The sequence below is a fragment of the Siniperca chuatsi genome, linkage group LG10, assembly GCF_020085105.1.
Source record: "Siniperca chuatsi isolate FFG_IHB_CAS linkage group LG10, ASM2008510v1, whole genome shotgun sequence".
Taxonomy (NCBI): domain Eukaryota; kingdom Metazoa; phylum Chordata; class Actinopteri; order Centrarchiformes; family Sinipercidae; genus Siniperca; species Siniperca chuatsi.
The window spans coordinates 3,549,439-3,566,547 of NC_058051.1; the positions used below are offsets into that span (position 1 = coordinate 3,549,439).

General features: G+C 40.2%; 1 protein-coding gene across 3 annotated transcripts in view; it reads left to right on the forward strand.

Annotated features, from left to right (window-relative positions):
• Positions 1 to 17,109, forward strand: part of LOC122883404 (kelch domain-containing protein 8B-like) — a 178,985-nt gene that overhangs the window by 30,891 nt on the left and 130,985 nt on the right. For all 3 annotated transcript variants that reach the window (XM_044212030.1, XM_044212029.1, XM_044212031.1), the window contains one exon: positions 15,059 to 16,462. In XM_044212030.1, the coding sequence (XP_044067965.1) occupies positions 16,072 to 16,462 (391 nt within the window). In that variant the 5' untranslated portion in view covers positions 15,059 to 16,071. The remainder of the gene's footprint in view (positions 1 to 15,058; positions 16,463 to 17,109) is intronic.

Below are 17,109 nucleotides of genomic sequence, written 5' to 3' on the forward strand. Positions count from 1 at the left end.
ACACACACACACACACACACACACACACACACACACACACACACACACACACCTTTCCAATATTGGAATCAGAGGAGTTGTGTCCAACAATTTTTGTAACTTTCTAGATGGACAATCTGGTCACGCCCACTCGTAGTGATTGGCCAGATTTGTGAAGGTGAGAAAGTAGGCAGGGTTTGAACGTCTCTCTCAAGCTCTCTTTTTTTCTTCTTCACACACAATCCTTCTCTTTTCGTTTGCACAACCAGGTGACCCATTTATGCCTTTGAGGAAAGATTGTCCAAAACTGTGCACCTTTATTCCCATTTGAACAACTATCCAATCTGTGGCAGTTTGTAAAAAGCTATAAACTCTTTTGCTCTCAGATGTGCTCATACAACAGGCCATATGAACTAATTTGTTTTGAAGAATGCAATCAATGGTTTGACGTTTATTAAATGTTTGTGAGCGATACACCCTACATCCAGCCAAGTTCTCCATCTCAGTTGCGAAGTGGGAGGGGCTGCTGGTTCTGGAAGTGTTATTACTCATTCTGTATTCCCATTTCAATTTTTCTTTAAACTATATCCTTAACGCAGGACTCTCCCATACAATGTCACATTAATGCTATGGTCATCGGTTTTAATTATTTCAACTTCATTTCTGAGAAATAATGTTTTTTTTTTTCCTGTCATTTTGGCATGACAGACATCTGAAAATACTGCAATGCCCATGAGCCTCGGCCGCTGCTGCTATGGAGAAGAAGCCAGTCAGAGGCGCGAATCAAGCACTAGTGAATTCAAAACTCTTTGTTGTTCAATTTGTGAACAAACCACAGTGCCATAGTTGCAGAATTCATCCAAAATGTACTCTGTACAGTTTTAAGCTCTGATTGGATTGCCGAAATGCACCTTGGGAGTCCTAGTTAACTTCTGCCTTAAAGTCTTTATGTACACAGGCTTATACCTTCGACTTTTTATCAAAGAACCAGATATTTTCTAACGCAGTTGGTAATCATTTGGACTGATGTTGGAGTGTCATGCTGATCCAAGCCATAGAAGTGGTCCAGCTGTGGGTCACGTTACGTTGTCTATCGGAAAAATGAATGGGAGTTTTTCTTCCAGAACCAGGTGCGCCCGAAATAGCTTCTCCCACTGCACAACTCTATTGTGACATTGTGAAATATACCTTTTAGGTTTAGTTTATCAGGTGGAAAAATAAAATCAGAGCACAGAGCGGAAAGGTAGCGTAATGGCATACACTGTAGAGACACAGTTTCTAAATTACAGACTTTACTAACTTGAAGTAGATACATTTCATTATATGGTTCCATGCTTCAATACTCTTTTATTGTACCTAGAAAATCAAAAGATGCAGCTGTCATCTGTGCTGCTGTGAGACTGATTTGCATATATTTTTAATATAAAAACCTTGTTCCTTTGTTTCCTTTATTGATTTCAACTGACAAGCCACGGCTCCCTCCTGTTGAAATACCAGCTGATAACATTTGATAAATATGAAATGAGATTAATTGTGACACTTTATACCGATTGTCAGCTAGGGGGACTGCATGTATGTGCTGCATTTATCACTTAAAGCCTGTAAACAGTTCAGGAGCTCAGCTGCCTTTTTAAGCATTCATAGTGTTATTTCTGAATCAAGATAATCTGTGATTAAAATTCACATCATTCACTAAGCTGTAATTAAAGATTCACCTTCATTCTCATTAGAATGCAAGGAAATAAAATTTGAAGACACGAGCGGGGTAAAGATACAAATCAAACCACTGGGAGCATTGTTCACCAGCATTTTGATTTCAAGCATAATCTCTGTCATTCGCTTCCCTGAGGGCCTCTTTGTCATCTTCCTCATAATCACCTCCACAACTTCATCCTCCATTATTTATTCTTTAAATGCTAGTGCATAACATATACATCTTTTATCACTTACTTTTACTCACATACATTTTTCATCATCGTCAACACGAATATGAGCACTTTCGACCTGAGACAGTGAGATTTTTATTGCTACTGCCACAGATTCTGTCGAGGGAAATTCACTTATTTCAGAGTAGGATCACATCAACTCAACGGCTCTGTCTTAAATTTTCTTCTTTAATATTTACACATAAGCAAGGGAAAGCTCTCTCGCTCTGAACGATTCCCACAATATGAATATGCAATTAAAACAAATGTATGCTGTTAGCTATTTTTCTGAACAGATTAAAGAGACTACTGACATCACTGGAGATTGGAAACAGTCATGATTGTTTTCATTGTGAGAGACATAAGGAACAGAAAAATAATTTTTGTTCTTGTTGGTTGAATTGCAGAGCTCTCCAAACTAAGGAGTGAGTTTTCCTAAAGTGGGTTGGGCATGACTGTGTCAGTGTGTCCACCTTGAGTGTATTACGTGGCTTTGTCTGAACACTGACTGCAGCCAATGGACACATTTTGATGTCTGTTTTGTCTGAACCGTGGTTTAGCCTACTGTTCTGAGGCGTTTCCACTGGCTTCCCAGTGTGGTGTGCAGGGTTGAATCCGCTGTGCAGAGGAATCTGCCTGCACGTCTGCCTGTGGCTCAGACTCTGTGATTTAGGAGCCCAGCAGGTCGCCCCAGGTGACTCTGTGAAGCAGTTGGTCACCGACCTCATGAGGTCTGTCTGGCGGTCTCGTTTCAGGGCCGATAGTAAAGGTCTGGGCCAAGTCGCTGCTGGCACAGTTCTCTGGGTGATGCAGGATTTGAAGTTTCTTCGGTTCTAACCTTTGTTGTGTTACAGACACAGACGTTGTCCAGGCTTCTTTCAGAAAGGCTTTGTGTTTAAAGTTGACTGGCTTCCAGCAGCTTGGGGTGGCATCTGTAGAGTCTGTGATGTTGTGGCTTGTTGAATAAAATATCTCTGGCTACACTAACTTCTTCAGCTGGACTTGAGTAACTTTAAAAGGAAAAATAACGTTGCAAAAATCGCAAGGCTTAGTGGTGAAGTTACAAAAATATAAAAGTCAAAAGAAACAACTTCAGTTTAATACTGAGGCATTAAAAATTGCTTGGAAAAACGTTGAATTCTGAACAGACTTTAGGCAAGGGAAAGAAAACTTCAAGCAATACGTATAAAGAAAATAAAAGGTAAAATAAAACAACCGTTGTGCTCAGAGGTGAGGGCCATCCTGGAGCTGCTATGTCGCTGAAACTGGTTTTGTCTGCTTGCCAAATTTGGAGGAGTTTCAGGTGTGGAGGACGGCTTTCACGGCGAAAACTCTATTCCTTTGTTTGAAACTTTTAACACAGCTCTTCATGTTTTCTGACTAGTGAATTTAATTTACATTTTACCCGCAAAATATCACATACTCAAACATCACTATGGCCTTGCAATCATGATTTGAGACATAAAAATAGCATAGTGGTTATAAAACAGTCAGAGAAAAATTATTCAACCAACTATTTTGGCAGATCATTCAACCAGTTATCTGAGACTTTTCATTAACTTAACACACATTTTTAACACTATTAATCAGTTTGCTTACTACAGTATACTAGCTACAATATTACACAGATTCATAATGGCGATGGTTGCAGAGACTTCTGTCTGTTGGTCAGTAGGTGGCAATGCTGTCACCCGGTAAACAAGAGGTTAACTCCCTGAATTAACAATAACTTGCTCATTTCATGTCCTACAAAAATAAAAGTTGGTTTACGCATCAAGGAATTAGTAGTGCTGATTAATGTTATCTGGATTACTGATTGGTTATATAGATAATTCACATCCATTTCGACTTGGGTTACACAGCAAGGGTATCACAGTTCTTTCACTTAGGAACGTACTTTCAACTTATCTCAGACCACATCAGGGGGTGAGAGAAGAAAGAGTGTTTTTTTGTGTGTGTGTGTCTGTGTAAGACAGATAAGGGAGGAGAAGATGTTGTTTTTAGTCTCTCCTCCTTTAGTAAACCTAACCCAGAGAGTCATTATATTGTCTTTAAATTTTGCTGTTGCTCTATTAGCAGGACAAGACATGTCTTTCCTCAGCAGTATGTTTTCTAAAGTTTCCCAAATAAAACACAACTTGCGTTTTGGATTTTCTCACCTGCAATTTCGTTTTCACAGCAGCAGGTGAGGAGGAGGCTTGTTGTTAATGACGTCGAAACAATGAAATGATCGAAACCAACATGGTACCGAAAGACAACGCTGCCAACAGATGCACTTACAAGCTTTGACTAAACAATGGCATAAGTAGGCCTACATAAACAGGAGACTCTCTCTCTGTGTTTCTCTGCAGGGCATGTGCGATTGTCAGTAGACCGCACGGAAGGGGTAGAGTGAGGGGAGATTGTCCACTAGTTATAATATAAATAATAAATGCTAAAATTGGTACTTTGGCGGCCGTTAATATACCTGGGCGGCCCTCCCAAGTAAAGTCTGTGTGGGAAACACTGAACGATGTGGAAATAGCGATGGAAATATGACTTTTCTGACATTTCATCCAGCTGTTTTATACAGATGAATGGAAACGATTCTAACAATTATGCAAAATGATCGCGGTCAGCTCAAATAATCGTGATCAGGCAATTATGTAGTAATTGTAGTGCCAAACTGGTGTTACTCCTTGGCTAGTAACCTATCCCTGGTGATTGTATTGTATGAAGACTACAAATTGTATGAAGACTGTTAGGCACAACAAGAATAAAAAAATAGTTTTTACCCCATTTTAACCTGAAATTTCATATGACACACAAGTGCAACTCTTTATTACTTCCATGTAAGTGTAGTAGAGTTAGTTATTTCACTCTCCATTACTGAGCGTCCTCTTTTGGGACCCCTGCACACTTGAGGAAATAATAACTTTAATGAATAAAGTCCCCGGGGCACCACCCTTAAACAAGGGACAGGGATAACCAAATATTTGATTCAGTCTCATAAAATACACTAAACTATCAATTTGGATCTCTGATTATTAATTAAATTAACAACTATAACCAAAATTACCGTCAATAGCTAGTAGGTTGAAGGATTTGTTCTTCATAGAATAGGTTGGCAAAGTATTCACTCTTGTGCAACATTAAAGAAACCAGCATAATTATACACAAGAGAAGAAAAGTCCTTTCTGTGCAGATGGAGGAAACAGTCGCTCTGTCTGTTGTTCTCCTCCGAGTTAGCCGCTCTGCGCTAAGCTACTTCGTACCTCTGGTCTCTGGTCCGAGAAGCGAGCAGATGCAGGTGGAAATAGAGATTCTTTGCTCTCGGTTAGCTGCTAACCAAGAATCTTATGCAGGCACTTTTTTTGACCTGGTGACATCAGTAGTAGCTGGAAGCTGGGTCTATGGGGTTGAGTTCACACCGACGGTAGGTGTGAAGTCTGGAGGATTGTGGGAAACTGAGTTCTGTGGCTTTCCTTTGTTTACAGAACAAAAGAGCATGTGGTCTCACAATAAAAAGTTCAGTTAAAGTCCCACAAATGAACAAATTCATCTGTGGCGTGCCAGTGGTCCCAACAGTAGGTGATGATGAACAGTGAACAGTATCTACAGATGTATACAGACAACATCATAGTGATTCACATTGCATGCTGTGTGTAGGTGGTTGCTAACTTCCCAAATACTATATTAGCTGAACGATGTTTATTCATGGTTGTTGTTTCAAAGAGGAGTATAAAAAGTAGGGTTGGATTCTAATAGCTGGTTTCATTTTTGATCTGGTGCCAAATTGGTAAAATTTAACAAATATCTTATCTACTCATTTATTCTCTCAACCTCTTTAATAGCAAAGGCAATGTAAAAGAACAGATAGTCATTCAGTTTTTATGGCTTGTTGGCTGAGGTGCAGCCTCAGACCTCTCCTAAATCGCAAAAGATAAAAACCCTGATAGGCATATGGCTGATTCTTGCCAATACTGTCATTTACAACTGCTTGTAGAATGTACAGAGTTCTTTTTCAGTTAAATACCTGTGGCCATCGGAAGCAGTAATATCTGCGCTGCATCTGCAGTCTCCAGTTTTTGATGTACAGCGAGTAATTTTAAGCACGACTCACAGCAGGTACCATCATTCATTATTTAAATCTTTTGACACTGTGGCATCTAACGGTAACTGAACTTCTGCTTTTGTATGAGCTATTCCACACTGATTCAAGTTTATACAATGGGATGATTTATATAGTGGCTAACTTTTTCACTTTAAGCAAATCTTCAAAACTTATTTATGAGCTGAGAGAAACTAAAACGCTCCATACAGCTGAGGGGAACTACAAAGTTAGGGGATTATTCTTGGTGGGTTTGTTACTAGGAGCAACACTTTTCACATTACATGTAGTCATTTGAGCCATTGTTAATATAAAAACTTTAATTTTTGTAACTTAAAATTATTGAAACCTAAATAGTACACTAATACTTGATGATCCATTCAAAATGATTCGGATTCAGGTTCTATAAATGGATTAAAATCTGGGCTAAGATTTAATGAAATACTGTTGAACCTCAACCCAAGCAAACAGTATTACCCAAATTTAGGATCTACTCCAAAATACTTGTCATGTGGTTTCATCTAGGTATTTGGGTATCTGTGACAGCCACATCATTAACCATTTACCCTTATTATCCCAATTTCAATTTTTTGTCAATTTTTTTGTAGAACTCTCTGAGCTTGAGCAGACAAACTCTCCAAGCTAGACCAGAAACTTATTCAGAGCACCAACATCTTCACTGTTATTAACTTATCATTGCTGGCTAGAGGCTAAGCTGCAATCAAATGTGATTTATAGTTCAGTGCTTACAGCTCTGTTGTAGTGTAGCCAGGAGTACTAGCTACAGCTCTGCTACAGTGTAGCCATGGATGTCAATTAGGGTATCTATGGTTATTGTCTTGCTGAGTTACATTTTGACAGAAGCTTGTAAACTCATTTTAAAGCATTATTGAGTGCCAAATTATGTTCATGCAAAATAGCTGTTTCATAAACTACAAGAAGCTGGTCCTTATTGTAAAATATGCCATTTAAGCACAGTTGCTTCATACGTAGATTGTTGGTGATTATTGTGCTGTAAGTAATCATTCTTTCGCTGTACATAATCCATCTACAAATGGTGGATTTTGGTGTGTATAGTCTTAACACTTAATCAATACAGTAAGTTGACCAACATGCCAATCTACTACAGACTTTGTGTGTTATTTTAATCTTAAGTAATTGCTAGTATGTGACTTATTTATACCTTCATAAATCAGCAGTTGCTGCTTTCTTTATCATCATCAGCAGCAACAGCTTAATTACTTTTTTTGTGGCCATTTACTGAAAGTATCCCCAGAAGGGTTTTGGCAGTATGTCACTGATGTTCCTGTTGTCTCATGGGAGGACTCCCAGCTGATGATTATATTTCTATTTTAGTAGAGACCCTTGGGTCAACTTCTGCAAAGTCCCTCCCTTACAGTGGTGTGGCTCTGTAGATGGTAATGTTAGTCTGTCTACCACTTTGGTCCAGACTATTGGATGGTTTGCTATAGAATTTGGTGCAGACATTCATGTCTGCTCCAGGATGAATGAATATTTTTGGTGGTCCCCTGACTTTTCACCTAGTGCCATGACCAAATCAAAATTTCAATATGTCCAATACTTTGGATTATGACCAAATGCCCGCTAAACTAATGATATTCCCATCATTGTAGTTTGTGTTTAGTGCTAATAATGATCAAATAAACCAATTAGCAAATAAACTAAGATGGTGAACATGGTAAATATTATAACTGCTAAACATCAGCATGTTAGCATTGTCAGTGTGAGCATTTAGCTCAAAGCACTAATGTGCCTAAGTACAGCTTCACAGAGCCGCTAGCATGGCTGTAGACTCTTACTAATCTTCCACCCTCATTTCACACACAAAACAAAATACCCTTGTGGCTGTACTTAATCAGTGATAGACGACGTGGCTGTTTGGTATCTCAAGCTAATTTACCCATATTTAGCTGTCACTGTCTGTTGTAAGCAAGGACAGACGAGGGCCCCACAGGGTTTTGATTGTAACTACATACATCCATCTGCCTTTTTACCACAGCCCATTATTGTATTCCCATGTTAGTGCGGTGCATTTGATTCTATGGGACTTCTTGATCATTTACAGTTTTCTTAAGTGTTCATCATATGTAAGGCTGCTCTGGGCAAGATTTTGATGTAAACATAAACCTATATTCAGGGTCTGAGTGGGACACATTTTCATATTTATGCTATATGTACACCACTGCCAGTGAAGCTAAACAGGGAAGAGTTAATCATGCATTAAGTTGGTCACTTTGTAAAACAGCTCCACCTTGATACATTTGAACATTTATACATTGTATGTGAATGTCAAGTACACTTGAACTTCAGGACCCCTAACGAGTCATACTGCTGTAAATGTACTCCATTTTTCCTTCCATTAGGTGGTTGATTCCCTGCATTTAACTGTTATTGTGTTGTTGGCTCACCGTATTAGGCTGTCAGCATGTGTTGCTAGTAGGGACAGAGCACCCCAGGGAGTCTTGATCATAGTGACATCTGCCATGCACGCTCTAACACAGCACCATTCACAGCTGATAACCAGAGTATAATAATCTCTAGCAGCTGAGCATTGGGAGAACGGTGTGTACTCTTTAGCCTACTGGTATTATATAATGAAGCGGCTCAATTAGAGCCTTAAATGAAACACCTATAGTAGCCTCTGCCTTTAGGTAACCTATTTTTGGCATAATCATGCACAGCCTTTAGGGAGGAGATATATAAAGGCTGAGTGTGAGAGGAGAGAGATTATTTTTTCCAGTAATGAACTGTGGACTAAATAAAATATATCTGCATAATTTTGAGTTTACCATGTCTGCTAATCTCTGGTAGACTCAGTGGAAGTAATAGAGATCCACAGGAAGGACTGATGTCTTTTTCTTCTCTGAGGTGTGAGGATGTGGGTGCACAGTTCATGATATGACACGCTTCAGATGTTAAATTTAGCAGCAAGACTTAACCCCCATACTTTGCATCTAATGTTACCACGCTGCCATGTATATTTCCCCATTTTATGGCAGAATTTTTATATTATAATAAAACAGTAGGGTTGGGATTGCCTCCCAAAATCATAGAACACTGATAAAAGAAGAACTAAAAACTCAGTCAGATATTCTTTTATGTAGTTGCCTTCATAGTCATGCCGATGCACAACAGAGCTCTCAACATTACAAAACACACACACACACACACACACACACACACACACACACACACACACACACACACACACACACACACACACACACACAAACAAGATCAAAGAAGATCATACCACGCTCATCTGTGCACGCCGACTATTTAGCTAGAGATTATCTTAGCTTAGCTCAAACACTAGAAACAGGGGGAAACAGCTAGCCTGGCTGTCTCAAAGTTCAGGTATGAACTCAACAGAACTGTAAAATGTCAAGTTGTGGTGTTACAGGCAGTTACTTGCTGGATTATTTGTCTGCAGGTGCAGTGACTTCCCGGACTCTTGTCGTCACCGTGAGATTGCGTTAGGAAGCAGGGATTCACGATATGGGTTTTTTTCAGCCGAAACAGATAATAATAATAATAATTACTTGCTTCTTATGGCCGAAACCGATAAGATAACTGATCATTTCACAATTTTGTATTTTAAAATGAAGTTTATAACCTATAGTTTTTGCACACATGAGGGTAAGAAAGATATGATGTAGTGAGCAAAGATGGATGATTTAATATTCCATAGCTCTGACCTAACCAAATCTAACTGACATCACTATTGTTAACACAACCAAAACAAAGAACAGCTCTGACTCTTTAAATGTTCTTTTATTTTTTCTAGTAAAGTACATCAAAAGGCTGCAAATGTGAAGATCAAATATGTAACAACAAATGCAAACTTTGTAGTGGTGGGCGATATGGCCCTAAAATAATATCACGATATTTCAGGGTATTTCTGCGAAAATGGTATTCTTGACTATATGACAAAATACTGAAAAATATTTTTGGTTTACAACTCACAGTAGCTGTTGAGCTCTCCTCGCGGGAGTTTTGTCTGTCCTCTTACTCAACTGGGCGCTTCTGCTTGAGGTGGTGAAATATGTTTGTTGGAGTGCCCCCTTTTGTTGTTACAGTCTTCTTGCACTTCTTACATATTACTTCCCCTTTTTGGAACCAACTCCTCCACCGTGGAGCCGGCAGCAATGTTACTGTCGCTGTCAGCCATGCTTGTTGTTGCTATGCGTAACAGTATGATGTCATTACATCAAAGTCGAAATATTGCCATTATCACGATATTAATAATTTTTTTATCATATTAAAAATTATACCGATATATCGTGAGCAATATGATATGGCACACCCCTAAAACTTTGTGATATATTTTTGAGAAAAGCATTTGTTTCATATTTTTTCTATTAATGTTAAACAGGAAAGAAGATTAGCCAAACACAATTCCCAAACTAAATGTGCAAAATACTCACACATAGATTTTGTGAAATGGTTCCCTGGTTGCTTGATATCAAGCTTTTATTCGTGCACAGCATGTTATGACGGTACACAAATAACAAATAATGGCTAATAATGGCAAGTACATGGAACCCATGATGGTGCCAGAAATGGTTGCTATGAGATTTGTGGTGCAGCTGTAGCGTTGTTTCTTCTTGTTCACCCCACAGTTGGGGACTGGTCATAAGAGGCTTATACTGGTTGCTCATTAACATTCAGAGTCTCACATCTTTGATTAGCCTTTATTTGGTCACCAGCATATTGTTCATACCATGCACTTACACAAGGGAGCTCAGAGGGAAATGAGTTGTGTGTCTTAGCAGCTTGTGTTTTAAGACAGAGTATGAATGTGTCAGCGGAACAGAAAAAAGGTACAGTCAGTACACACATCTTAGGAGATTCGGTATATATGGCGATGTATGAATATTATGCAGTCCTCAGTTTACATGCGCAGTCAAATGCATATATCCAAGAGCCAGTTGTAAAAAGTGTTTTCTTCACATTGGGCCTCATGCGAGAACATTTATGTGTTCCAAGTCGGACCCACCAAAGCAGCCTTAACTGCACAAACTTGTCGGAAATTGCTCATTTCAACTTGATGAAGACCACCTGTTCATGAGGAGATTTGATCACTTGCATAATCAGCACCCCCACATTATTATATAAGGCTACCTGTTGTGTTCCATTTGTTGGCAAGTTTCATTCTCAATAATGTCACCCAAGAGTAAAAAGAAGAACGTCACACTGCAGAGTTTCATGGGCTGTTGTTGGAAATCAGCAAACAAAAAACTAATTCAGCATTTTATATATTATTCAGCATGCCAAAATGTGCCAATAAAATCTTAAAAAAAACCCCAAACATTGTCGGTCCTCTTAGTAAGTTTGCCATGATAATATAATGAACAGAAAATTTATTTTGTAGTTTATTTTAGTTATTTATTATGGTTTAGTTGATTTCTGTAACTTGATTGAAAGACTCCACTGATTTAGCATTGCAGTCCTATAACATTGTCAGATTCATGATGGACAGTTTTTAAAAACAGTATCAAATCGATGCAGCAGAACCATTTTTCATTCCATGCATTCTTCTTCCTTCTCAAAACCTGCCGCCTACATTACCCACAATGCAGCTCAACCGCCGACAAGTCCAACTGACTCCACACCCCCAGATTTTTTTCATTTTCAAACCTGTAGCCTTCAGCACCAACCGAAACAAGTGACATCACTTGAGAACATTTATTGGACTTCATACAGCTTCCTCTGGAGACAGTAAAGGCTTTATAGTTCCTCCTTAAATTCAAAATTCCTTCAGGTAAAGGAATTTTAATTCATAAGTCAAACAAATGTTTTCTCTCTGTCCATGACCACTCGTGAATTTCTTTGGTACCTAAGAGAAAATTCTAAAGATGAGAAGATAGAAGAGAAAATTGGCGAATGCTGCCACTTACAGCGAGAACAAATCTGTTCGTAGGAGTGGTTCTTGCATGAGGCCCAGTGTGTCACAGGAAGTGAGCACCAAACACTGTATACATTTCATGCATTTCTTATTAATGTATTAGAAGGATGAATTCAACCCATGCAACACCTGCATGGTAAAATAGTGCAATCCAGTTATGCAGTGGTAATAGATAAACTGTGTTCACATCAACAGCTAGAGGTGTGCCATATCATATCCTTCATAATAGTATAATATACAGCAGCAGCAAGCATGGCTGAATGCAAAATCAACATTGCTGGTGTCTGCTGTGCAGGAGTTAATTCCAAAAAAGGCAGTAACTTTGGTAGTGTGGAACCAGTTTGGATATTAAAGGTCATATCTACAACAAACCGCAGTAACATTTAAGCAGTGTAAGAAGATGGTAACAGCAAAAGGGTGCACCACAACAAACTTCTCGTGCTGTTTCTTTTTCCAGGATTTTATTACATCATTATCGCAAAAAACAAATTTTATTTTAGGGCACCCACTCCTGTCAGGTACTTTGATGATCCTGAGCTTCTCCTGTAGACACACTCTCACACACACACACACACACACACACACACACACACACACACACACACACACACACAAACACAAAGATGTTCAAATGTCTATTCATATGCAAATACATCCACACATACATGCAGGTATGGACACACACTAATCTCTAATCTCTCTGCTGTAGTCCTCATTTCTCTTTCCCTCTCACTTGTAAAAGGTCAGCGTGTCCATAGGGCTCAGGCCAGTTAGTGGGACTAGGAAGAAGGCATCATTAATTATGAATATATAGTATTATTAGTTAGTGTGAGTGTGAGCTGGAAAATGGGGACAGCAGAGGAGAAACTGAGGTACACAGAGATATATGGTGTCGCTTTCTTTCTCTCCTCCCACCTGCTAAATGTCATTGCTTTCCCTGTCAATCCTCAGGTCACAGCGTGCTTGCCTCCTGCTGTGTCTCAGTGCCACACACACACACACACACACACACACAAACTAATACAGATGCACTGCTCTCAACAGTGTGAATGTGATTCTGATTATAGCATGCATTGTAATCTGAATGCGATGCTATTATGTTGAGACCTGACAGGATTACTTGTTCTGAGTCTGTCTGCTTCTAACTCAGCCTTGAGTCATCCATGTGGGGAAATAGGAAACCAGGAGAGATTACATTTGCAAATTTAAAACTTTACTGATTTAATGTAGATGTGATTTTGATATAATCTGGGGCTAATTCCCAATTATTGGGAAAAACCCCCATAAGTCAGTCAGAAACAGCAAACCTCCTGCCTGCACGCTGTACGGGAGCCCGGTTGCTTGTGGTGGAGGGAGCAGATCAACAGGAAGACAGTGAGATGCAGGAGCAGTACGTACATACTACACTGATTAAAAGGGCTGAAAGATGCGAGGAAAATACCTAATTGAGATTTTTCTCACCAATAATGTGATTAATATCTCTTTCCATATACAATTTGAGCAATTTAATTTAAGATATTACATGAGTGGTATACTTAACATTACTCACTGATACTGAAATACAATCATGACATCCAAAAGTGCCGTAATATTTATTGACAATAAGTATATAGTTGACTGTCTGAATCAGCGCTGAACGTCACGGTGGTGTGTTTACTTACTGATGTATTTACGTGAATTTTGATGGTGATGTGATTGCTTAGATCTCATAGTCAGTGACAAATCTTTGAATTTAACTGAACGAAATGTTCTGAAATCAGCAGAGTGATTCGTGATTTCCACCTATACTTCGCAGTCTTTCAAATCGCAATTTCAGTATATGATTAATTGATCTGCTGTACTAATTGATAGGTTTTCACATGGGTGTGGGGGATCAGTTGATGAAGTTACCTTGCAAAATAAAAATTGTGAATTTGTAAATGTAGTTCCAAATATGGAATTAATTTCCTGTCTTGGTGTCACCTTTGATGTGTTTGACAGAATGACAGACCTCGTTGTGCTATTCATTCTAAATCAATATAATTCAAGTAACATAAAGGCATTCCTCTATCTCAGGTGTATTAATAATCCGTAAGTGTTCAGCACAAATAATTCCATTTGATCAGATGTTTGACTGAACGTAGTGATGATGCTCTGCATTTCAAGTTGCTAAAAGCTAATGTGGCTCAAAAATACGGATTATGGCTAAACCATTGCTGCACACAATGGTTAAAGTTTTTCCATAGCTTGTGATGTCTTGAGGTCATTTGAATTATTAATGTAGTCTTCATGATCTGTTTTATCCTCCCACCATCCCGTGTCTGTCCCCTTTTTCTCCTGTCTCGTTTTCTCTATGTTGGTGTTTTGCCATGTTTCGCTGTATCTGTATGAGTCTGGTTCTTTTTATGCATTGTAAGGTGACCTTGGGTGTCTTGAAAGGCGTCCACAAAGAAAATGTATTATTATTATTATTATTATTCATTTGTGTCCAATAGAAACACTCCTACCATTCTGGCCTTTGGAGTTTTGAACTAGTATTATGTACAGTTCTCTTGTGTAACTATTTTAGGTCACGTTCTCTGTAGTTGTAATCTGAGTGAGTAATAGATAAGGAAGGAAATATTTGTGAATTGAAGCCTGTCTTAGGCCGCGTTTAGACCGACTTTAGCTCTGCGGGAAGAAACGTGGGCCTCTCATAGAATGAGAACAGTCCGGCGGTGTTGCAAGGGTGCTAACGCAGAAGGCTCCCACAAAAAAAGCAGGGTCGTCCGGCAAAAAAAAGATGCACCTGGTTCAACTTTTGCTGCAACATGACGTAATCTGGCAAGGTGCTGCATTGGGCAATCACATACATGCAAGCGCCCATTCCTGTTGGATTACTTTGTAACGTTAACGTGAACTGTACTTGTATTTCATTGTCCCACCAGTACCTGAAGCAATGCACCCACACCAACGCAGCCTCTTGCATTGTTTTAATGCAGGGCTGTTTTCGGTCTGAATATCTTCTTACTGATTAGTTAGTATATATTTGCTGGACAGAATATGACATATAATTGTTTAGCATATAAACAGGTTGTTCTTTCCTTTAATGTAAGATTGTAGCTCTTAATTTACACTCCAATTCTTCTTCTAATCTTGTGTTGTCTTTTCTTCCAGGTTGGGCCCCGCCAAGGGACCCTCATCCTCTCCAAAGCTACCAGGAATCTGTGACGCACACAGTTCAGAGGGCCCCGTGCCTGACAGCAAGTCATAGAACAACGCTCCAGGATTTGGAGTTCTTGTTTAATTAAGGAAAGAAAATCTTTCTTGAACTGCAAGGACGTCTTGCAGTCATTACACTCCTGTAGAGTATTAATTTTAAAGACTTTGGTTTATTTATTAAAGGATTTTTTTTCACTGTAGGGTCTATCACCAGGGTGCAAACAGAACTGCGGAGCTGCAGCTGAGGGGGACTGGTAGCCCTGAATAATTGCCTTTTGTTTGATGGTAAAATTCTCTGCCGTAAAGGCTTTCTGTTGGATTATCAGGGCACGGTCTTCCTTAACTCTCTCTTCCCAGGTCTTTGATCCAGTGCCATCTCCCCACTCATTCTTTTTTTCTCTTTTTCAATTCCTCCACTCTTGACTTTGAGGTTTTTGTGGGATTAAGTATTAAGCCCTGGGACACCCTCTTCAAGCATTTTGTCCCCAGGAATATACTCAAACCAAAACTTTAACCAAAATAACGGAGAGAAAGGGATAGAGGGGTTTGAAGGGCAGATGGCTTTGCTGCTCGAAAACACCAACAGCCGGATGAATAAAACATTTGAATAGAGAGAGAGTCGTGACATCTGGCTGAGGAGTGAGTTAGACACACTCGTCATTCCCTCTCTTTCTTTTTCCCTATTCTGTCCGCTATTTCACTCACTACCATCCCTATCTCTTCAGACCCCCTCTATCAATCCGCCTTTCACTTTTTCCTGTCTCTTTCCCTCTGTGGACACAGGGGTTCAGGCGGTCACTCAAACAGACAGAAACAAGCTTGTGCCTCTGCTTGCGTCTTCTGCTCTCGCTCAGTTTTGTTCCACCTTTGCGTGCCCCCTCACCCCACCCTCTCCTGCTCCTTCTCTTCCTCCCCTCCTCCCCGGCACGGTGTGTGATGGTGTGTCCCCTCCTCTCGGTCCTGGAGACATGCCTGTGCAGGAGATGGCGGTGAGTCCTGTCAAGTCCCTGTACTGGGAGCAGTTCCCCCCCATGTCGCAGCGCCGCGTCTACTGCACTCCCGTCTACCACGAAGGCCTGCTCTACGTGCTGGGGGGCTGCAGCGAGACCGGCATGCCCTTGGACAGCGTCGAGGTCCTGGATGTAGAGAGCCAGACGTGGAGCCAGCTGCCGCCACTGCCCACTGCTCGGGCAGGGGCCTCGGCCGTGGGATTGGGGGGCCAGGTGATGGTGCTTGGGGGCATGAATCAGCAGCAGACCCCACTGGCCTCCGTGGAGATGTACCATCCTGACGAGGGCAAATGGGAGACAAAGGCCAGCCTGGGTCAGCCGTCCATGGGAGTCACCACTGTGGAGAAAGGTAAGAAAGTGGAATGCATGTATGTAACTCTGCTTTTCATACCAAATGTGCAAATGCAGCATTGTTGTCAGTATAGAGTGCAGCTGCGCTCTCCCAAAGGCGAGTCACACATTAAGACTGTTGAGCCAGTTATGAATATGATTTGGGCGTGACAACTGATTGGACCAAGTTGGACCGGGTGTGTTCCTGTTTGGGTCAGTTGATGTTGACAGTTGGCAGATAAAATCATATAGTGTGTAATATGTAAAGATTCTAAACTTCAGATCCAGTCGCTGCCATTCGTCTCATAACATGACATTGGCAACCCGATGACACTTATGTGTCGTCCGAGTGAGACACACTGGTAAATAAACAGCTTGATTGAAGTTGTGCTTCAAGTTCACTCACCTCCAGTTCCCTCTGTAGGCTACACGGTTGTACACACACCTCCATCCAGCATCTCACCCAAACTCTACTCTTTTTTCCCTCTTTTTGGCGTTTTCAACGCAAATTGCATTGCATATAAAAAGTGCAAGCTGCCGGTTGCTGTCCATGTTTGTTTTGGTACAGGAAATGACAGCAATTAAACCCCTCCCCCAAACAGCAATGTCCAATCATAGCTTAGCAATCATGACCAGGCACAGCAGATCTGTCAAGCCTTGGATTTC